The 23,732-nt window shown below is 41.9% G+C and overlaps 1 protein-coding gene across 2 annotated transcripts in view; it reads right to left on the reverse strand.

The window, feature by feature from the left end:
* Positions 1–8,419: 8,419 nt before the first annotated feature.
* NR1D2 (nuclear receptor subfamily 1 group D member 2) overlaps positions 8,420–23,732 on the reverse strand; it is a 40,295-nt gene continuing 24,982 nt past the window's right edge. The window contains exon 8 of one of the 2 annotated variants that reach the window (XM_066244410.1): positions 8,420–9,754. In XM_066244410.1, the coding sequence (XP_066100507.1) occupies positions 9,681–9,754 (74 nt within the window). In that variant the 3' untranslated portion in view covers positions 8,420–9,680. Of the gene's footprint in view, positions 9,755–16,166; positions 19,530–23,732 lie in introns of those variants that run through there. The other variant, XM_066244409.1, reaches the window with a different exon arrangement.

Consider the following 23,732-nt stretch of genomic DNA (forward strand, 5'->3'; position numbering starts at 1 on the left):
AATCTGGCATCAAACAGAAATGGTCCATCTGAATAGCTAGAATGATTCCCAATTATATTTCAATTTTCATTTTCTCCTATTGCAGCGATACTCGTCCACATCCCTCTCCCAAAGGATACACTCCTCCATCCTTGCTTACAGCTGATTTTCATTGTTTTTATTTTCTCAGACTCTCTTTTATCTCTGCTGTTTTTCTTTCCTTCCTCATTTCAATATGGTTTTTCTTTTTCATACAAAGCGGTGCACCCCAGCGTCTGATGCTTCTACAAACACAGGGAATTTGCTTCCTGTCCTTGAAGTGACAGCTTGTCTTTCCCCTCAAGCGTCTTTGTCGCAACGCCTGATAAACTGTTTATTTTTCCTAACAGCTTTCCTTTTTTTTGCCTGAAAAACAAACATTAACCAAAAAAGTCCTTGTTTTGCTGAACTGTTACTCTTTGTGATCCCTGGTACTAGAGCGCCGCCTGCTGAGTACATAAGAACTAGCAGCTCATACAGCCTTTGGTTTAGTGAGCAGAAGATGAGTTGGACTCAGGTGGCCATTTTCTCATCCGATGTACAGCCTTCAGAAATGATTGGTGTTAATATTCTTGATATGGTCCCTACCCTGACTATCTTGCAGAAATCACTATACCTTATCCCTAATAGTACAATGAAAACCATAGTACAGTAAAACTGTATTTTTACCATCTACCAAATAAATACTTGGCAAAATGCCCCACATAGGCTAGATATTCAATGAATAATTGTAGATAAATAATATTTTGCGAAAGCATTTATAAAACTGTAACTTAATTGTTTATTTCTCTTAATATCTGTGAAGCTCCTTGAAGGAAAAAGAAAAAAGAGTATATATTTCACCATTAGATCCTAGTATTATATTTAGCCAGGTTTGCATAATAGGTTTTCAAAATATATTTAAAGAACTATACTAATTACAGCTAGTGCTCGACTGACGACCACGATTGGTTCCGGCAGACCGGTCGTAACACGATTTGGTTATAAGTTGAGTAGGCTATATGTACAGTACTGTGAAATGATGTTATAAAAATCTTTAAGTCATATTTTATCATAATTTTCTTTCATTATTGTTATATATCATAATTTTCTTTGTCTATTTTATGCCATTTGTATCATCTCTACACCATTTTGTTTCTTATTTTTACATGTCAGGTTTAAGTAAAACACAGCATTACCAGTACAACTGGTTTAATATTTGCAAAACATACAAAATTACAAAATACAGGTGCATCCAAAAATACAGGTGTAAAAAATATCATAGGAAACATTTTCCCAATTACAAAACATATCAAAATATATAAACATGTACGAAACATTTTATTGGCCAGCACTGTCATACACCCAGCTGGGCAACGCTTGCGCTTCCAGACGCGGAGCAGTCGTGGCTAGCGATTGTGGTCGTAAAGTCAAATGGTCGTCATAAGTTGCATAGGTCATAAGTCGATCAATACCTGAATATAATTCTAAATATATAATAGTTGCCATTTTTAGTACCTGTAATGTGCTAAGAACTCTTCTAAGTATTCAACAAACCTTTTCTCTAATCCTTAAAACCTGCCCATTTTACAGATATGGAAACAATCTCAGTGAGGTTAAGTTTCTTGCCCAAGATCATAAAGCCAGGAATCTTCCAAATCTGTCTGACTCTGAAATCCATGCACTTTCCACTCTACCAACTACCTTTCACAGATCTGAAGCCAGAACTAGAATTAGAAAATATCTAAGGAACCTCAGTGCAACTCTCAGACCCTCATCATCACCATGATCACACACACACACACACACACACACACACACACACACACACATCTACCTTCCCTCCCAATAAGTATAGCCACACACACACACTCAGGTTTACATATACAAAATTGCCCCCAAGGGCAGTGAAGCCTTTGTCTGAACCAGCTAATAAAACGGAACCTATGACCTCATCTGACTGGCTATTTCCGCCATTGTGGATATCCCGGGTAATTCCAAAGGCCTTTCTTAGAACAAAACCCAGGCCAGTTCTCCCGAGTTTTCAGAGCTTTTATCTATAATTCCTAATTCTTTTCCTGAGACACGACAAGGTTTACTTTTCCACATGTCAGCCTTTTAAATATAGGAAATGTTCTACCATATCCCTCCAAATATTCAAAATAGTGCTCACTCCCCAATAAATATAAACCAAAAAATCTGATTTGTATACAACTTGTTATGGACTGATGCTTGTGCCCCCCTCAATCTTACCCGTCATCCCCATGTGAGAATACAGTAAGGAGGCAGCGTCTACACTCCAGGAAAAGGGTCCTCACTAGAACCTGACCACCCCGGCACCCAGCACCCTCATCTCAGACTTCCCAGCCTCAGACTGGGAGAAAGAAATGTCTGTTATTTAAGCCATCTGTTGTATGGTATTTTGTTATAAAGTGGTCTGACTTTACATAGCAGTTTACCATAATCGGTAGTATATTCCACACTCTGCAGATTTGATTTCCTAGTAGTTACATTTTCAGGTGAGCTAACTGGATGTCCTTATTCTAGAGCTGAGATACTGAAGCCAATATGTATATCACAAAGGCAAATGCCACAGCAAGCTTTTGCCACACAGGTGTTAGAAAAAGCTTCTCACCAATTGTTGATTTGTCATCTCAGCTCAACTCAGTACCTTCATTTCCAGGCCTTCTCTGTTACTCCAGCACATTCGTGGTACCTGGCTTCTCAGAAGCTTGCGTTTTTCAGCCGCAGCCTGGGGCATTTTTCTGCTGGTGACCCACATACAAGGTGAGAAATGCATGCACTGACAAAGAGTACAGTCCCACTGTGCTACACCAAAAACATGGCTACACATTTCTTTCCCCTCTTGTACCTACACCCTAGCACCTGCCGTTACAGCTCCTTCCATCCAGAAGTCATCTGTCTCCACTTCCGGGCTGGCCCTGGGGTTTTCTTTCTTTATTTCATTTTTAAGATTTTATTTATTGATTTTTAGAGAGAGAGAGAGAGAAAGAGAGAGAGAGAGAGAGAGAGAAAGGCAGAGGAAACAGGAAGCGTCAACTCCCATATGTGCCTCCACTGGACAAGCCCAGGGTTTCCAACCGGCAACCTCGGCATTCCAGGTGGATGCTTTAGCCACTGCGTCACCACAGGTGGGGCATTTTGCTTTTTACGAAGTCAGAACCTATACCTCAAGAAGCCTTACCTGCTTCTGCTTTTGCTATGGGACCTCTGAACTGCCCTGTGAATGAGCCCAAACTAGCATGTTGAAGGACAAGGGATTATCACATGGAGAAAGGTCTCAGTCACCCAAGCCATCCACGCTTAACACATTATAAGCCAGTCACCCCAGCCAGACCGCAAGCTGACCAGAAATACAGGAGTGAACCCAGCCAAGATCAACCAAGCCCAGCCTGGACCAGATCTTCCCAGCTGAGCCCAGCCCAAACTGAAGAATGACCTCCAGACTCATGAGTTAAAGAGATAGCTATGATGTCACATGAAGCTTAAATACCCACAATGTACTGCAGCCATAAATATCTTGAATCTAATCAAGTCTTTAGCTCTAACTCCCAGTTCATAGGAAATATACATGATAGAGGAACAAGCTAATCTCCATTTTTTTAATGAGGCGGGTAGAGATAAACACACATGCATGCTCTAGACACACATTCATTTATGCTTTTACTTTAGTGTTTCAAGTTAGAAAACACTCTCAGAAATGTGCCTGAGACCTAAACTAGTCTTAAAAAAAAAAAAATCAAACCAGTGTTCCAGCACTGTTTACAGTGTTCTGTAAACAGAAGACACGAAGCTACATGTCAGGGATCCTGAAGAATGTTGGAGTCTGGCCACTTCAGAATCCGTAATGAAGATTTATCTCTGTGCGGGTCTCTGAGCTGATCACATCTCAGTTAAATCTTTCTTAGGGTCATCTCCACCGTCAGTTTCTGAAGCACAGCCATACGGCATCTATGACTCACCCAGAGCCAGGGAAAACCATCAAAATGACTGGTCATTTTTCATCTCAAAGTTCTTTTCCCAATAACATAAGAAGGATTTATCATCAACTTCTGCAAGATGCAGGTAATAAATCAGCCTTAAGGTGTGAACTAGAAATAGATAAATACGACAGGAGTTTGGGTTCATCCAGTACCTGGAATGGTTTGGAGTTTTTGAAACTCTTTTTTTTTTTTTTCTTTGTATTTTTCCGAAGCTGGAAACGGGGAGAGACAGTCAGACAGACTCCCGCATGCGCCCGACTAGGATCCACCCTGCACGCCCACCAGGGGCGACGCTCTGCCCACCAGGAGGCGATGCTCTGCCCCTCCGGGGCGTCGCTCTGCCGTGACCAGAGCCACTCTAGCGCCTGGGGCAGAGGCCAAGGAGCCATCCCCAGCGCCCAGGCCATCTTTGCTCCAATGGAGCCTTGGCTGCGGGAAGGGAAGAGAGAGACAGAGAGGAAGGAGGGGGGGGGGGTGGAGAAGCAAATGGGCGCTTCTCCTATGTGTCCTGGCTGGGAATCGAACCCGGGTCCCCCGCACGCCAGGCCGACGCTCTACCGCTGAGCCAACCGGCCAGGGCTTGAAACTCTCTTTAACTATATTATACATTTTGAAAACCCAAAACATATTTTCTTAAGGCTTTTCTCCTTCATTTCTAACCCCCAAGGTTAGAATTTTCAATGAAAATGGAGCCCATGTGTTGTTGAGTGTATTTACACCCCATTCATTACATTGCATTATACTGTCCAACCCTGACGTTGTCTTCATAGGAGTTTTTCAAGGCTCAAGTGATTCTAAGAAGAAAATTCTACAGAACCTTCTTCTCCCAGCCTCTCAAAAGAGTTCCAGAATTTGTACAGGTCCTTAAAAGTTTTTGTCCATATTTAATACTTATATGATGGAAAGATTTCCAGGTGAGTGACATACGTCCTTCCCCTCCATTCTTTGTCTTTGATTCTACCACTTTGAACAAAGAGAATGAAATGGTTTCCTTACGAAGCATCAGTTGGCACAAAGATCTTGCAAACTTCTCGGCAACAGAATGGGATGGGATAACGTTGGAGAATTCAGTCGTTAGGAAAGAAAAGGCACAGGGTGATTGCAAGGTGTCGTTACCAGGTTCTTCGCAAAGCCTTTTTTCAAAGCATTAGCTCCCTTTATTACAGCATCCCCAGAAGGCAGATGGGGAATTGTTAATGGCACAGCTGGAAAACTGCTAATGCAAGCTGGAGCTAGTGTCTTCACCTCCCTCCCCTCTGTTGCCTTCTCTGAAAAATCACAGGGAACGCTTCCCTGGCATTTCAGTACCACGGGTTTCTGTTATTGCATGACAAAAAACCTCCAAACTTAAAAGTGTAAAACAACAAACATTGTATTTTGCCCACAGATTCTATGCGTCAGGAATTCAAGCAGAGCTGGATCGGGCAGTTCTCAATGGGGGTCACTCAAATGGTTGCAGTCAGATGTTGGCTAAGGCTGCTGATTATCTGAAGGTTCAATTAAACTAGGCATTGAAATGGCTCACTCACATAGCTGCCATTGTTTAGGAGCTCAGCTGGGGCTGTTGACCAGAGAGAGCCTAGACATGGCCATCTCTGGGTGGTTAGACTTCTGACATAGCAGATAAAATCTCCAAGTGCAAGAGTATCAGCAGCCAAGGTAGAAGTTGCATGCTTTGTATGACCTAACCTTGAAAGTCACATAGGCCACTTTCATCTTTTGGTCAAAGTAGTCACAAGCCTGCCTAGATTCAAGGAAAAGAAATCACAAGCTCCTACCTCTTTTTTTCCCAATTATACAGTGTGTCCATAAAGTCATGGTGCACTTTTGATCGGTCACAGGAAAGCAACAAAAGACAATAGAAATGTGAAATCTGCACCAGATAAAAGAAAAACCCTCCCAGTTTCTGTAGGATGATGTGGCAGCATGTACGCATGCGCAGATGATGATGTAACACCATGTATACAGCGGAGTAGCCCACGGCCATGCCAGTCGAGATGTGGACGGTACAGAGGAAAGTTCAGTGTGTTCTGTGGCTCGCTAAATCCAAATCCGTGACCAAAGTGCAACGTGAATATCAACGCGTTTATAACAAAGCGCCACCACATAGGAATAACATTACTCGGTGGGATAAGCAGTTGAAGGAAACTGACAGTTTGGTGGAGAAACCCCGTTCTGGTAGGCCATCAGTCAGTGATGAGTCTGTAGAGGCTATACGGGATAGCTACCTAAGGAGCCCTGAAAAATCTGTGCGTGAGCCCACATCGAACTGCACTGAATAGGTATGAAACTGGGAGAGTTTTCCTTTTATTTGGTGCAGATTTCACATTTCTATCGTCTTTTGTTGCTTTCCTGTGACCGGTCAAAAGTGCACCATGACTTCACGGACACACTGTATTTGGTATTGGTTTCAGGTATACAGCACAGTGGTTAGACAATCATATACTTTACAAAGGATTCCCCCCGATATTTCCAGTACCCACCTGGCACCATACCTAATTATTACAACACTATTGACTGTATCCCCTACGCTGTACCCTACTTCCCCGTGGTTTGTAACTACCAATTTTTTTTTTTTTTTTTTACAGAGACAGAGAGAGTCAGAGAGAGGGAAGATAGGGACAGACAGGAACGGAGAGAAATGAGAAGCATCAATCATCAGTTTTTTGTTGTGACACTTTAGTTGTTCATTGATTGCTTTCTCATATTTGCCTTGAGCAGGGGGCTACAGCAGACCGAGTAAGCTCTTGCTCAAGCCAGTGGGTGAGCTTTTTGCTCAAACCAGATGAGCCCGCGCTCAGCTGGTGACCTCAGGGTCTTGAACCTGGGTCCTCCGCATCCCAGTCCGATGCTCCACTGCGCCACCGCCTGGTCAGGCTGTAACTACCAATTTGCACCTCCCAATTCCCTCACCTCTTTCACCCCCTCCCTTCTGTCCTCTATGTCTAGGAGTCTGTTTCAATCCCATTTGCTTGTTTGTTTTGTTCTTTCTATTCCACATATGTACAAGTGAGATCAACCGGGCATCCATCTCTCTCTGTCTGACTTATTTCACTCAGCACAATACCCTCCAGGTCCACCCATGTCGTTGCAAATGTAAAATTTTGTTCTTTTTAATAGCCGAAGCTCCCACCTCTTAATGGGGAGTAGTATGTCAAGAATTTGCAGATGCGCCTGACCTGTGGTGGCGCAGTGGGTAAAAGCGTCAACCTGGAACACTGAGGTCGCCGGTTAGAAACCCCAGGCTTGCCTGGTCAAGGCACATATGGGAGTTGATGCTTCCTGCTCCTCCCTCTGTTCTATCTCTTTCCTCTCTCTGTCTCTTTCTCTCTCTGTGTCTCCTCTCTCTAAAAAAATGAATTAAAAAAAAGAAAAAAAAAGAATTTGCAAGACTTTAAAACCACCCGATAACCATGATACTCCCACAGATGTCTGTTATGTAACTGGAAGTTACCCCCTGAAACAGACACTCTGGCTGCCCCCGACCCACGTCTGAGCTCACCTACAGCTGCAGGGGACAGTTCCTGTGATGCTGCCAATGTCCCACTTCAGGGGCCCAGGTCTCGCTGTGGGCTTTCTCTGCTGGGTGGGAAGTGGGTCAACCCTCAGTGACAACTCTCAACCAGTAAGAGACAAAGTGAGTAGCTAAACATCTCCACTTCGTGGTTCCTTGGTGGGACAATTCTGAGGTATAGTCACCTGGTCCTCAACATGACGGAGCCCCAGGTGGCCTTCGTGGTGGCTGCCCCTGAGCTAAGCACCCTGTCCTGGTTTTCTTTGCTTCTTGCTGTCGCACCCCCTCCCTCTCTTCCGCTTCCTGCCATCACTTGCCAGCACCCAACTCCTTGTCCCTCGGTCTGTCTGCTTTGGGGAGGACCCAAACTAACGCGCCCACGACATGTGTCCTGGCGAGAGAAGGCTCTGAGAGGAGCACTGACACAGATCAGCTCGAAGGCCCTCCCCCAGTCTGACTTCCTGCTGCCGTTTTCACCCATTTTATAAGTGTGGTGAGCTGAGGTCTGGGATTGCCCTGGGTTCTCATAGATGTGGGAGGCTGAAGCCAGACTTGCCCCAAAGCCGGGCAGACAACCAACACGACAGTAGTAGAGTCTTACTTTCTTATGTGAAAAAAAAGGAGTAAAGCACTACTTATATGATTTAAAAAAGGAGGTCCTCCCCTCCCTTAGAGCAGCCATAAAAATCAGCACTGAATGATGATCAAAAGTCTGAAAAAGTAAAGAGAGAAAGAGAGAGATTGAGAATAAAAATATCCCAGGAAAATCTAAACTTTCATAGCCAGCAAACTTCAGGAAATTGCAATTTCTGCAGCTAAGGGCAAGCTTTATTTTATATATGGGTTTTGTTTTATTCTTTAATAACGTCTCAGCTGTGCCTCCTAGAAGTATCATGCACCCCAGGCTGAAGATATGCTCTGAAATTAACTTATCAAATGAATCAGTCCTCTCTTGGCTCTTGAGAGCTTTCGTAATTAGCTTGGTAACACAATGCATCAGTGGCTGTGGGCAAAGCTCAGAGGAGTGAGAAAATCCATTTAGAGGCATTGCCAGAAGTTCCAGTGTTTTCTCAAGTGGAGCCGGCTGGTTCAATTTCTTGGCATAACCAAGAAGGGGTCCCCAGATCTGCCAGGCCTTTCTGGCTCCCCTTAAACTGGAACTGTCTCAAGAACTAGCCTTCTGTTTCTTTGGAGCCTTCTTCTGATGCCCCACCTGAATGGAGGAAGTGTGGTCACACAAACAAGAGAAACTGACCATTGTCAAGCCTTGCATCGGAGAGGGACTTGAACTGCACTGTGTGCCAACCATCCCCAAAGCTTCTTAACTCCCACAGTCTGTTACCAACAAAGGTAACAAAACTGCACAGGAGACAGCAACGTGGTTATTTTCTTGAACTCCAGAGACCAAATTACACAATTTCTAACACTGGGCTATTCAGGGCCTGGTAAACACAGAAACCCCAAGAGAGAAGAGAAGGGGCAAGAGGCAGGAGCAGGATGCCTGCTCTAATTCAGCCTTCAGTTTGCCCTGCTCTGTTTTATAACAATGTCACTCTATGGAATAAATCCAAATATGGTTTCTGTGTCTTTAAGGCCCAGGCAGTTTGGGCAATGGGGAAGGTTGCCATGGCAACTTGTAATTCAACTGTCTACTAAATTGAAAAGCAACAATAGGAAATGCCTAACAAATAAAGTGTGATACATCTCAGTGCCGATTATCTGTTTATTACAGTCTGGCTTTGAGTGCTTAAAAATTCAAATACCTCGAATCCTCTGCTACGTCTGAGTGAAGCAGGGCTATTTTTTTTTTCTTTCCTTTTCAAAAAGTCTCAGAACAGAAGAAAACAAACAAACAAGATTCTGAGACAGTTTCCATGTCAAGCCTCTTTTAGGACTCTAGAAGACCGCTCCCACTTCACTCCCACTCTGCACAAAAGCAGCCGGCAGGACTGGGCACTCGTGAAATCTATAGCAACATGAGCTAGTGAGGCCTCCACCCGTGTCTACTTGAAGAAGTCTTCCTTGAAAAGAGGGCTGAGACCACACTAAGCTTTGAGATGTGTGCTTAGCACGCACACACACACACAAAGTATTTTTAAGATTATAACCCCAGCTTTGGCAAGATGCTCGGTTGCTTAGAATGTTGTCCCGAAGCGCAGAGGTTGCTAGTTCGATCCCCGGTCAGGACACATCATACAGGAACAGATCGATGTTCTTATCTCTCTCCCTTCCTCTCTCCCTAAAATGAATAAAATAAAATAATTTTTTTTATAAATAAATTTTTATTTTAATGGGGTGACATCAATAAATCAGGGTACATACATTCAAAGAAAACATTTCCAGGTTATCTTGTCATTTAGTTCTGTTGCATACCCATCACCCGAAGAGAGATCGTCCTCCGCCACCCTCCATCCAGTTCTCTCTGTACCCCTCCCCCTCCCCCTCTCCCTCCTTCCCTCCCCCCACCCCCTGTAACCACCACACTCCTGTCCATGCCTCTTAGTCTCGCTTTTATGTCCCACCAATGTATGGAATCCTGCAGTTCCTTTTTTTTTCTGATTCACTTATTTCACCCCGCACAATGCTACCAAGACTCCACCATTCCGCTGTAAGTGATCCGATGTCATCATTTCTCCTAGCTGAATAGTATACCATGGTGTATATGTGCCCATCTTCTTCATCCAGTCTTCTATTTTTTTTACAGTGATTAAAAGCCTTTAAGCAAACTCTTGGCCAATACAGCAAGAATCCATAAAAGAGTAGTGTCCTTAACATGTTCACCAAGTCCAAGTTGGCCCCATCACCATGCCAAATCCCTGAAAAATGCAACCCAACCACAGTTCAGTCTGTTAGGAGCTGTCACAGGGAGCAGGAGTCCAGGAAAGTTCCCCACAGGAAAAGTCCGCATGGCACTGGAATTGTTGTCACCATTAAAATAATTTTTTTTTAAAAATTATAACCCTAGTAAAATATCAAAAAGCTCTTTCATCAATAGTCAATACACTTAAATAATTTATTGATAGATGGGCACTTTGTAAGACACTAGAGCTATAAAAACCAGACAGACCCATTCTCTGATCTCTCTTATCTCACAGTTGGGGAATGGGGGAAAGACAGACCCAGACGTTGCACGACTAGCGTTCCCAGGTGTTACGGGCTGAACTCTGACTTTTCCAAACATCCGTATGTTGAAGTCCTAATCGCAGTACCTAAAAACATAACCATATTTGGAGATAGGCCCTCTGAAGAGGTAATTAAATTAAACAAGGTTATTTAGGGTGGGCTCAATCCAGTCTGACTGATGTCCTGAGAAGAGAAAATCTGGACTCAGAGGGAAGACGATGTGAAGACAGGGAGAAGGCCTGACCTGTTGTGGCCCAGTGGATAAAGCATCAACCTGGAAACGCTGAGGTTGCCGGTTCAAAACCCTGGGCTTGCCTGGTCAAGGCACATATGGGAGTTGATGCTTCCTGCTCCTCCTCCCCCCTTCTCTCTCTCTCCTCACTATAATGAATAAATAAAATCTTTAAAAAAAAAAAAAAAAGACAGGGAGAAGACAGCTATCTGCAAGCCAAGGAGAGAGGCCTGGAACAGACCTTTCCCTCGTGGGTGTCAACCCCAAGAAAGAATAGACCTGCCCAAAAGAACTCCTTGTGGTTAACTGCACCCAAGTACCCAAATTCGTCATCAGAATCTAGCAGCCACTGTTTATAGAAGCCTCCCAGGTAACACCGCATCTCAGGGAACAGCTGCAGAGCAGCCAGGCCTCCCGCCCTGCGTTCCTGCTGGCTGAGCTGACCCTTAGTAAGAAGCTCACGGTATTGTATTTCAACTGATGGAACTGAGACCTTCCCCATCCAATCAGAGCTTTGCAGCTGTATCATCATCTGCATCTTTACTGATCTATCAGAGCGGCTCCATAATAACAAATCAGAACTGTGCAAAAATTTGGGTCAATCAGACTGTATCAAGCAGGACACTGCTCTGGTCACCACTGATGGTCACCATCAATACTGAGCTCACAAAGAACCCTTCTTCCTTAACAGTATTCCATGAGGAAGAAAATATTGTTGGTTGCCTACCCAACAGCCATTCTCCAACCCCTTGTTCTTTGTGGAAGAGCCTGCAGCTCTCTCCAGAGGCTACAGCACACTGAATACCTGCTTCCCAGGCTCCCTTGAGGTATAAGATCCAATCTGGTCAATAGGAGCTGCGAGGTGAAGTCTAGGTGCAGCCTCCTGAAAAAGGTTTCCCCTCATAAACAAGAAGTTCTCTCCTCTTCTCTGGACATAGTGCTTCTCCTATGATGCCTGCTGGTGGTACTATCCAGCAGCCATGAGAGAAACATTACAAATATGCACAAGATGATAAGGAATGATCAGAAATTCCTGGGTTTGGGTTTATTAATTGTGGTCAAATACACAGAACATAAAATTTCCCACCTTACCCGTTGTCAAGTGTTCACTTCAGTAGTGTTAAGTACCATCACGTTGTATACAAGCAATCTCCACACCTTTTCTTCATCTTGCCAAATTGAAACTTTGAAACATCTCATTTCCCACTCCACTCCCAGGCACCACCGTTCTACTTCCCATGAATAGGACTACCGTCGGTACTTCAAGTAAGTGGAATCAAACACTATTTGGTCTTTTGTGACTGGTTTATTTCACTTAGCATAAGGTTCATCCATGCTGTAACATGTACTAGAATTTCCTTCCTTTTCAAGGTTTGATAATATTCCACTGTCTACATGTATATACATTCCTCCACCAACGGACACTTGTGTTGCTTCCACCATTTAGCTACTGTGAATAATGTTACTATAATGTGGACATATAAATATCTTCAAGATCCTGCCTTCAATTCTTTGGGGTATGTACCCAGATGTGGAATTGCTGCATCACATGATAATTCTATTTTTACCTGTTTCTTTTTTTAATTTTTTTCTTAAGATTTCATTTATTTCAGAGAGGAGAGAAAGAGAGAGAGAGAGAGAGAAAGGGGGAGGAGCAGGAAGCATCAACTCCCATATGTGCCTTGACCAGGCAAGCCCAGGGTTTTGAACTGGCAACCTCAGTGTTCCAGCATTACCGGGTTCCAGGTCAACACTTTATCCACTGCACCGCAACAGATCAGGCCCTGGTTATTCTATTTTTAATTTTTTAAGGAATCATCTTGTTTTCCACAGTAACTCTACCATTTTACTGTGCCACCAATAGTGCACAATAGGTCTAATGTTTCCACATCCTTGCCAATAATTGTCCTTTTCTTGTGTTTTGTTTGATAATAGCCCATCTAATGGAGCTCCTGGTTTTCTTCTTTTTTGTTTTTGAGGGGCGGGGAGATAGGGAGACAGTCTCCCATATATGCCCTGACCAGGATACACCCAGCAAGCTGCCTCCAGCAATGCTCTGCCCATTGGGACCCCGCTGCTGGTTGCTCAGTAACCAAGTTATTTTTAGTGCCTGAAGGGGAGGCTCCACTGAGCTATCCTCAGCACTGGGACCAACACGCTAGGGCCAATGGAGCCATGGCTGTGGGAGAGGGAGAGGGGGTGAGATAAAGAAAGAGGAGAGGGTGAGAGAACAAGAGAGAGAGAGAGAGAGAGAGAGAAGGATGAGGGGAAAGAGTAGAGAAGATGGTTGCTTTTCCTGTGTGCCCTGACTGGGAATCGAACTTGGGACAGCCACACACCAGACCAACACTCCACCCACTGAGCAACTGGCCAGGGCTAGCTTCTGGGTTCTTCATGGCATTTGGAGCCACTGAACCAGCTTGGAATCACCCTGCCTCCAGAGGTCTTATGCAGGAAAGTGTTTCTTTCGCTCAGAACTTCACACAAATTCTATCCCAGGGTCAAATGACATACAGCACAACTACAAATATAAAGAAATGTTCATAACAGCTTTATCCACAATAATCAAAAACTAGAAACAACTCAGTTGTCCATCAATAGGATAAACTGTGGTACATCCATACAAAGCAATACTATTTAGCAATAAAAAGGAAAACTAACAATATATGAATAATATGGATGAATCTCAAAAATACTACCCCGAATGAAGCCTTATACAAGAGAGTACATACTGTAATGATTCCATTTCTAAAAAGAATGTTTTAGAATAGTTATTGTCTATGTTGGGGTGGGGACTGCCTAGCAAGAAGCATGAGGAATCTTTCTGGGGAGATAATTTTCTATATCTCATTTGGGTTTTAGGATACACAGGGGGAATCATGTCAAAATAGAGAGGCAAATGTACCCTAAAGATTTATGCAATCTGTTGTCTATAAATTTTACATCAAAAGAATAAACCGTCAATTAATACTCAACTCTAGTAAATTATATTTAAGCTGAAAATTTTAGGGGGCAGGTTACTGATGACTGCAATTTTCTTTGAATTGCATTTTTAAAAAAGCCCAAGATGATCTGATAGATGAAAGGATAGGTAGATATGCAATAAACAAATGCAATAAAATGTTAATAAAATATAAGTGGGTGTTCACTATAAAATTCTTAAGACTTTGCCAGCTACGAGTGTTAAAGTGACAGTAGGTGAAAGTTTTGGTTTTATATGGTAAAAATTCTCCTGACTTCCTGGAGGGATGAAAGAATCTTTTTAAAATTAAAACGGATTTAGGAGAAGAAGTGAATGAACTCCAAAAAATGTCGATTCTTTTACACTATACTACAAAAATTGAAACTTCTGTGAGTTTCAAAATTGGAAGGTGCTAGCCCTGGCCGGTTGGCTCAGCGGTAGAGCGTCGGCCTGGCGTGCGGGGGACCCGGGTTCGATTCCCGGCCAGGGCACATAAGAGAAGCGCCCATTTGCTTCTCCACCCCCCCCCCTTCCTCTCTGTCTCTCTCTTCCCCTCCCGCAGCCGAGGCTCCATTGGAGCAAAGATGGCTCGGGAGCTGGGGATGGCTCCTTGGCCTCTGCCCCAGGCGCTAGAGTGGCTCTGGTCGCGGCAGAGCGACGCCCCGGAGGGGCAGAGCGTTGCCCCTGGTGGGCGTGCCGGGTGGATCCCGGTCGGGCGCATGTGGGAGTCTGACTGTCTCTCCCCGTTTCCAGCTTCAGAAAAATACAAAAAACAACAATTGGAAGGTGCTGCCGTACAGGAAAGGGCTCCGCTTGAGGATAAACCATTCACCTAAAACCTCAAGACCTACTGGAGAACTGACACAAGCCCCAGGGCCACTGGGCCAGGGCTTTCTCACTTCCTGTGCTTCATGACCTTCTCCAGTCTGTTGCCCAGAACCTTGGGGCACAGAAAACTCCTAGACACAACCCCTCCTCCCCCAGCACACTTCCTATCCCCTACCCCAGAGCCTCGAGAGGTGACCTTGCGCTAAAGGTCTCATAAGACTTGCGCACTGAGGCAGAGGCAAAGGCACAGGGAGTCACACCACTAGGACCATGGACAGATGGCCAGCTGTGTACAATGTCACACACCAAGTTAAGGCAAGAGTGATCTGTCAACCTTTAGCTGCAGGAACTGTCAATTAAGAAAAGTAATGTCACAAATTTTGCCCAGCCTGTGGCGGCACAGTGGACAGAGCGTTGACCTGGAAGGCTGAGGTTGCCAGTTCAAAACCCTGGGCTTGCCAGGTCAAGGCACATAAGCAATGAACAACTAAAGTGAATCAACTATGAATTGATACTCCTCTCTCTGTAAAATCAATAAATAAGATCTTTAAAAAGAAAAAAAAAGTCACAAATTTTAACAGGCCCAACTGAGTGTAAAAGCTAAAACCAGTAAATTGGCCATCTACTCACATGTAGCATTCCCAAAATTCAGGTCATTGAACCTGTTATTTTTTCCATCAAACACATGTTTATTTTTAACTCAATGTGTCCTATTACTCTGTGCAAAAATAGGGGTAAAATACAATGTAAATTTATACACTATCCCAGAGAGTATGATCATCATTCTAATCAACACCCAAAGTGGGTTACAAGGTTTTTCTCCTGGAAGCATCCTTCCCACGGAGCCCCAAGTGCTCAGCACAGAAGAAAATGGGGAGTATTTGGTGAAGGAAGTTTGGGAAGAACCGCATCCCACTAAACACTTCCTTAAAGGATTCACAACGCATATTCGCTCACTAGAGAATAGGACATAAAGACATCTCAGTAACCTTGTTTATTTTAGCATTTCCTAATTTATTTAATCAAGAGGCCCATTTCTCTCACCTAACATCAATTAATACGCACAGAAAAGTGGTGGACATTACTGGTCTGGGAAACCAACACAGGGAAGGAATGCTGACTTAAGTAACTGCCTTTTCTTCACCAGCACAGCCACGGCCACAACCGCTAGCGAGGGGGGGGGGGGGGGGGGGCGGCTATTGAAGCATCTTCTCCCGTTCATGGCCAAGGCTGACGGTTCCCTAGATCAAGGATCCCCTTCCTCTCTCACCAACTCCCTCTCAGAAAGACTGTTTGATCAGACACTATCACATCAGCCGGCATTATAGAAAATAGCAACAATCCTTGCTGGAATCTCTAAACTCTAAAACATTCTTTTAAAAATAGCTCTGCACATAGACATCCCCCTATGCTATATTAGAGATTTACATAAGAGATCCTGCTTTGTTCGGGGTAAAGTAGTAAGTTAATTATAAATGGTCTTACGAGAGAAGAAACCACACTTGGTTAGAAATAATATTTATTGTCCCCTCTCCCCATGTACAGATGACTTTTCAGAAACATGAAGGTATTACCCATGTCTTCATCAGTAACAGTTTGTAGAAAATAAACAATTCATATCTTGTCAACAATATATTTCTATCTTTTTTTTTAAACAATATCCATTTAATTTTTTCATGTTAGTTCAAGAATAGCTTCAAGTTTTGTTTCAGGTCAAATCAAGATCAATCCATGTTTATAGATCATTTCCTGACAGAGCCCCTCCCCCCAACCCCTAAAAAAAATTCTATATCCTAAGTGATAAACTCTTCTTGTACATTCAGCAAACTTTATATTGGAAAAGATAAAGAATAATTGAGATAGGTACTTACTCTCGTGCACAGTAATAAATCTAGCTGAGCTTCTACACCTTGCTTTGCAATGATGTTTACATAAAATAAATCATATCTTATCAAGTTACAATGGTAAATCCTTGAAATGTAGATATGAAAGCTATACATGTAATCCACTGAAATTTCCTTCTAATTTTCTGATCTGTAATTAAACCATCACAGTAAGGAAAAGCTTCATTCCAAGATGTTACCCCCTCCCCTCAGCTATTTCTCTCTCAAAGCTTGAGTCCTCTTTTCAGATCGTGTAAAGAGCTACATTAAAAGTACAGAAAAAAAAAGTTTTAACTTGCTGACATAATGCCCTTAAGTTTGCTGACATAATGCCCGTATTTCAACTTTAAAATGTAAAAATCAGAGTTAAAGCATCACTTAATTCATACAGTACATTATTAATTCATCAACAGTGTCCCACCAACTCAGAAGTTTCCTAAAACTGGTTGTCTACTCTGCATTTAGTTAGTTTATAACGGATGACCCAATCAAAGAATGTGCTTGTAATAGGCTGCTGGTTTAATTTTAGAATTAGAAGTTTCGATGTTGGGCTATTTTCAAATATAGAAATGCTATGAGTGGCATATGAACTATTAATTTTGTTTTTTATATACCTACAGGAAGAATTTATTCAAATAAAATTTTATAAGACAAAATGCAAATCTATATACCTATACATAGATGTATACATGTATATATTGAACCTAACTAAGGTTTTATAAGCAATAGTACTAACATAGTTCTGGTTACACATTCCTAAGACTTAGTAATCATTTTAAAGATACATGTTATAAAGACGCTTTAGGCAAAAGGCAAAAATTAAGAATCAAGATGATCTTTGAGGTTTTCAATATTACTTCAAAAAGCTGTTTCTATCCCCCATAGAAGAAAACTATGCATTTATCTTAGGAAAAAAAAATTATAAAAAAAGATAATGCTATCCATGTAAAGAATTCACAAAAACTAATCTGTATATCCCATAAAAGTAATATCTATTTAAGGTAAATCACAATTATGGTTTATATTGTATTACAGACATCACCATCACCTTTCCTTTTTAATAATGAGCGAGTTTAACTTTATTTTTAACTCAACTAGTGCCACAGGAATTCAAGTCCCCATAGCCGCAAGTTAAACAAGATTACAAAATAAGGCATTCTGCTCACGTCATTAAAGTAACAGGCTGAGTATAGTAAAGTGGGCTCTTCTCATTTTTGCAAATTTATATAATCCAAAAATTATATAGAAGGCAATCTTTACAAAAAAAATTGCTATTTTCTAGGGAAACAGAAAAACATACATAAAACCCTTAACTTTGGCTATTTCTCCTACTCCCATAAATGGAAATTGATCTTATCTATTTAATAAAGCCCAGTATTAGAAATGTGAATGAATGCTTCTGACTATACCCCTTCTAAACCTGTAGGTCATGCACTAAATGATTTTCCAAATTACAGATTAAATCTAATTTGACAAAATCCCTGTAGTGTTTTTTGGGGAAAGAAGACTGACGCGGAACACGCTTGCTCAGACGCACACACCAACATATTAAACGATTTTCTTAATATTGACTGGTTCTTCAGAAGGAATCAAAATATTTGTCATCAAGCTGCAGCATGTGTATAAGGGGCAGCAGTGAAAACTATTTTTGGTCAAGGTAAGAATCTGAATAAACTTTTAAACAACTAGAACCCTGAACCAAAAATTTCACCAAGGATGAACTCTAAATTACATATTTTTTGAAATTTGGACTCGACTGCCTGTTGCACTTTTACATTAAGTGTTGCTTAAACAAGAATAGAGCATAAATTCAATATTCTACTGTCTAAACATTTAAAGCAATGGTTATGTCATCAACAGGTAAAGTGTGCCTACTCTGGGTCTTTTGACACCTCTTGTTTTAAGTTTATTGTATGATAAAGTTCTTCACAGTTCAAAATATTGTGAAGAAATATATTTATGTATACCTATATTCACATACATATTATGTACACATACTATGTATTAGATGTACCCATAAACACTGTGTGCCAGAATGACACCCCACACATATGCAGGAACCTTGAATAACAGACTGTTGTGGACTGTGAAATGATTTCTCAAAAATGCTTATAAGTCAGGAAAGATTATTATAATGAATAACAAAAATTTTATCTTATTTACACAGTGCCTATCTCCCAAGAGGTAAATATGCTTTTCTGACATTTTTTAGTATCTCTGTGAGGTGGGGCATTGGGAACACTATCAATTCTCATTTTCCACAACCAACTAACCTTTCCAGGATCGTACACTTTAACAGTGGCAGAGAAAAATAGACAGGAAATTTCCTAACCTTCAAAGTCTCCAATTACCAGATCAAATAGTCTTGTAGGAAAGTCAAGTTTCCACCATATAACAGAACTTCCACCACAAAGGATTAACTTTTTAAGTCCTCAGTACTTGTAACTGTGCGTTATATTTATACCACAGGGAGATCAAATGGTTTTTTTGTTTTGGCAGATGAAAAAATCTAACATTCAGTGTAACTATAATTCAGTGTAACTTCTCCAGTTTAAGTGTGACACAGCTGATTGGTCTATCAGGGAAATGCCATCAATGTCTAATCAGATTAGGGCTGAAAAAAATCTCAATCCAAATAGCTATTGCATGACTACAGAGAAAGCCTACAACCGTGTATTGTCTTAAAACGGTCTTTTCTATCTCCACATATAGTATACACATATAAATAAGCATTTAGCACAAAATGTACAGTTAGCATGATTCAGTTTGTGTTTAAATAAACAAAGGCCTTAGGGGTGAACTTTAAAGGCCAAGAGCTCCTCAGAGTGCATGTTGTTTAAAGAGCGAAGATCTGGCAACTTTAGAAGAAGTTTTGTAAAAATAGAGGCCTCGTTTGGATGGTTTTTCATTATTAAGGTCCTTAGTGCTCGGATGAGGGTCTCCTGCAAAGCCTCCACGGAGTTGACGTTTTCTATTCCAGATCGGTCTAGTGGAGGGTGAAGAACAGAGGGATATGAAGGAGAGGGTATATTAATATTAAATATAACTCTTGTTCATCAATCTCATTAAATTCAAAACAAGGTTTTATACATTGGAACACAGGCAAAAGATGACTGACAAAGCTTTTAAAATGCCAATGGCAAATTTCTGTAGCTATTTATTATATTATAAAGATATATATTACATAGTACACTTGATAAATCAAAACTCTTTAGTGCTAAGGTATATTTGTTCACCAAAAAACTAGAGGTCCTTAATTTTTAAAATCAGATGCCATCTGCTCATTTCAACTGCTTCTAATTGGTAAAATTAATGAATAGTGCAGGTTAGAAATATACTTCTGCCTCCTATGGAATATATCTACATTTGTATGTCACCCTGTGTGGCACACAGCCTCTAAATAGACTCTAATGATCCCCATCCTGGTATCCTTGCCCTTGTGTGTCCCTCCTTCCTTCAGTGGGCTAGACTTCCTGACACACCACTAATGAACAAAGTATCAGATTATCAAAAAAACTATAGCTTCCATCTTAGGCCTCACAGAGCCAGATGCCACACTGTGACCTGTCCTAGGGAGTGGCACACCTGCTAAGGCACTGAGGGTGGTCTCCAGGCAACAGCCAGCAAGGAATTGAGGCACTCAAGTCCAACGACTTGTCACCAGCTGAATCCTGCCAACCACCATGTGAATAACCTGGAAGCAGACCCTTGTAAAGCCTTCATAAAAGACCACAACCCTGTCCACAGATCAGCTACAACCTCCGAAGAAACACTGAGCCAGGGGCACACACCTAAGCCACACCCATCTCTAACCCTCAGAAACTGTGAGAAATACATACATTTTTAAGCCACTAAGTTTTAGGACAATTCGTTATGCAGTGATAGCTAACATACTCTGCAACTTTAATACCTAGTTATATTAGCCAGCATTCACTTTCATTCAGCATAGTGTACTATGTTTATTAAGCTCATCATACAAATGTTAATATGTAAATAAGCAATTTAATACACCGCAATAAAAGAAAGTATCTTAAAATTAGCCAAACCTATGTTGTTTGCCCACTGACCTTTTCCACCAGCAAAGCCTATTTCATTTTACAATAGAAGGCAGTAGTATGTAAGAAATGTTCAATGGCTCCCAGAATAGGGAGTTGTAATTAATAAGAAAAGGACTTCTCCAAAGAAGCAAAATTCTCTGGCCATTTATACCCTTTTTTCATTTTTTACAAGGAGACCGAGGAAGTCTTCCATTCCAATGGTAGCTTAAAAAGGCCACTACAATACAAACACTTAGAACAAGGACTAAAATTTAATACTAAAGGGAAAAAGTCTAACTCTAAATGCAGGAAATAATGATGAAAATAGGTTTGTCTAATATTTCAGAAATTTAAGATTATTATCATGACTATGTGCTAATTCTTATGAAAAAAGAAACAAAAGAATGTTGACTTTCGAGGAGGATCATAATTTTTCAGACAAAATTGTTAAGATGAACAAAAGACCTCTTTTCTCTTGACATTTGACTTTGGCCATACAGGCGTAAGGGTCATCTTTGCAACTATTTTTTTAAGAGGGAGAGAAAGAGACAGGAAAAAGGGGTAGGAAGAGATAAGGAGCATTGACTCACAGATGCTTCACTTTAGTTGTTCACTGATTCTTAGCTGTGCCCTGATTGGGGGGAGGGGGGGACACAAGGTGAGCCAGTGACCCCTTGCTCAAGCCAGTAACCTTGGGCTCAAGCCAGCAACCTTGGGGTCAGATCACTGATCCCACACTCAAGCCAGATGAGCCAGTACTCGGGCTGGCAACCTCGGGGTTTCAAACCAGGGACCTCAGCGTTCCAAGCTGATGCTCTAGCCACTGTGCCACCCCCAGTCAGGTTCATCTTTGCAAAATTAAAGCTTTCAATAATGCTTCTAAGAGTGCCCCCTGCCCTTAATACTCAAGTAACTGTTTTGTTTATCATCTTACAATTTTTTATTCAATTAACCAAACACTTACTGAATATAGGTGGTTACTGTGAATGGTGCTAATAAATTAGCAGTGAACATAACAAACTGAAACTCCTTCTTTGAGAGAGCTCATATTTTGGCAGGAAAAAGTAACTAATTTGCAATGTTCTACCAGTAATTTACAATACCAACTGTGAAAGAACCATAGTGATCCCCACAAGCAAAATAATCTCAATGAGCAAAGAAAGAAACAAACAAACAATAGATGAGAAAGTATATTTGAGTCCAGTAGGCGGTTGGTCTTCCAGTGGCTATTTTTGTTTGGATGGCCAATGCTTCTCTATACAACTCAGAACTTCAGGGATATAGATACCTACACCTAATAATGTAAATCTCATTTACAATTTTCTAAAACCTCAATTTTTAAAAGCATGGTTTCATGATTTCAAGGCCAAAGAACCAAACTACAAATATAGCTAGATCGTAAAACAACAGTTTTCTAGAAACTGTAACAGAATACAAAGACTGAACTGGAAATTCATCTTCTAAATGATGCAGTAAATCCTACGCTACATAGCTTAACTCTGATACATCTAGCTTCCACTTCCTTAGCTGGTTCTTCACCCCTCTCCCAAGCCTGTATTCTTCAACTAATCTCATCTTTATGAATGTTCATTTCCTACAGGATGGAAGTTAATTCCTTCAACAAAAACCTCTATGATGGCCCTGGCCGGTTGGCTCAGTGGTAGAGCGTCGGCCTGGTGTGCAGGAGTCCTGGGTTCGATTCCCGGCAAGGGCACACAGGAGAAGCGCCCATCTGCTTCTCCACCCCTCCCCCTCTCCTTCCTCTCTGTCTCTCTCTTCCCCTCCTGCAGCCAAGGCTTCACTGGAGCAAAGTTAGCCCAGGTGCTGAGGATGGCTCTGTGGCCTCTGCCTCAGGCGCTAGAATGGCTCTGGTTGCAACAGAACGACGCCCTGGATGGGCAGAGCATCGCCCCCTGGTGGGCATGCCGGGTGGATCCCGGTCGGGCGCATGCAGTAGTCTGTCTGATTGCCTCCCCATTTCCAGCTTCAGAAAAATCCAAAAAAACCCTCTATGATGAAAAACTAAAATTCCTATCTAGATGAGTCTTGTTCTCACACTTACATGCCAGTCCCTAATTTTCACCTGGAAGTGCCTGCTGCCATCTCACACAACCTGAAATTTAACTGACCTAACATACCCAGGTACAATTCCCCTGTCCTCTCCATTGTAACAAGAATCTTCCAGCCTGACCTGTGGTGGCGCAGTGGATAAAGCACTGACCTGGAACGCTGATGTTGCTGGTTTGAAACCCTGGGCTTGCCTGGTCAAGGCACCTATGGGAGTTGATGCTTCCTGCTCCTCCCCCCTTCTCTCTCTCTCCTCTCTCTCTAAAAATGAATAAACTCTAAAAAAAAAAAAAAAAAAGAAGAAGAAAAGAAAAGACTCTTCCAGTCTCACAGGAAAATATGCTTGAAATTTCTCTCTACCTTAGCAGCTAGAGCTCTTCCTTTAAGAAGCAGTATAAGGGAAAGGCTTCGAAGCTAGACTAACAGGAGTTCCAATACTTGCTCGGCCAATTACTAAAAATGTGACCTCGGATAAATTATTCAATCCTTCTGTTCCTCAAATTCCTTGCCTGTACAACTGAAGATAGCATGTCCTAGCTCACACCAGAGGTCTGTTGTAAGAATAAAATTATATAATGTGAACTAAAATTAGCTAGCATTTCTTCTGACAGCAATCAAAGCCAAAACCAGAAAGCAACTGCAGATTCCAGGAAAAAGAAAAGCCTGTTTTAAATATAAAGCAAACTATAATATTGCTTGATTCTAAGCACTTAATAGAGAATAGAAATGAATAATGCATTTGGTATCTGACACTTGGAACACTCCCGCCTCAGCAGGCCCGGCCAGGGCAGGGGTTTATACTGCTTGGTCTACCATTTCAACCCCACTGTGTGAACACTGGAGCACTATTTACATAATCATAGTACCGTAAATGCTGATTTTCTATTTCTCAATTTTTTAAAGTCTACAGATAAAATATGAAAAATAATCACTGCTATAGAGCAGGACATTAATGTTTTGATTCTTGACACTATAAAAGAAATCATACAGCAAAAGAAGCCAGGGCCCTGGCCGGTTGGCTCAGCGGTAGAGCGTCAGCCTGGCGTGCGGGGGACCCGGGTTCGATTCCTGGCCAGGGCACATAG

Source organism: Saccopteryx bilineata, chromosome 10 (assembly GCF_036850765.1).
Source record: "Saccopteryx bilineata isolate mSacBil1 chromosome 10, mSacBil1_pri_phased_curated, whole genome shotgun sequence".
Lineage (NCBI taxonomy): Eukaryota > Metazoa > Chordata > Mammalia > Chiroptera > Emballonuridae > Saccopteryx > Saccopteryx bilineata.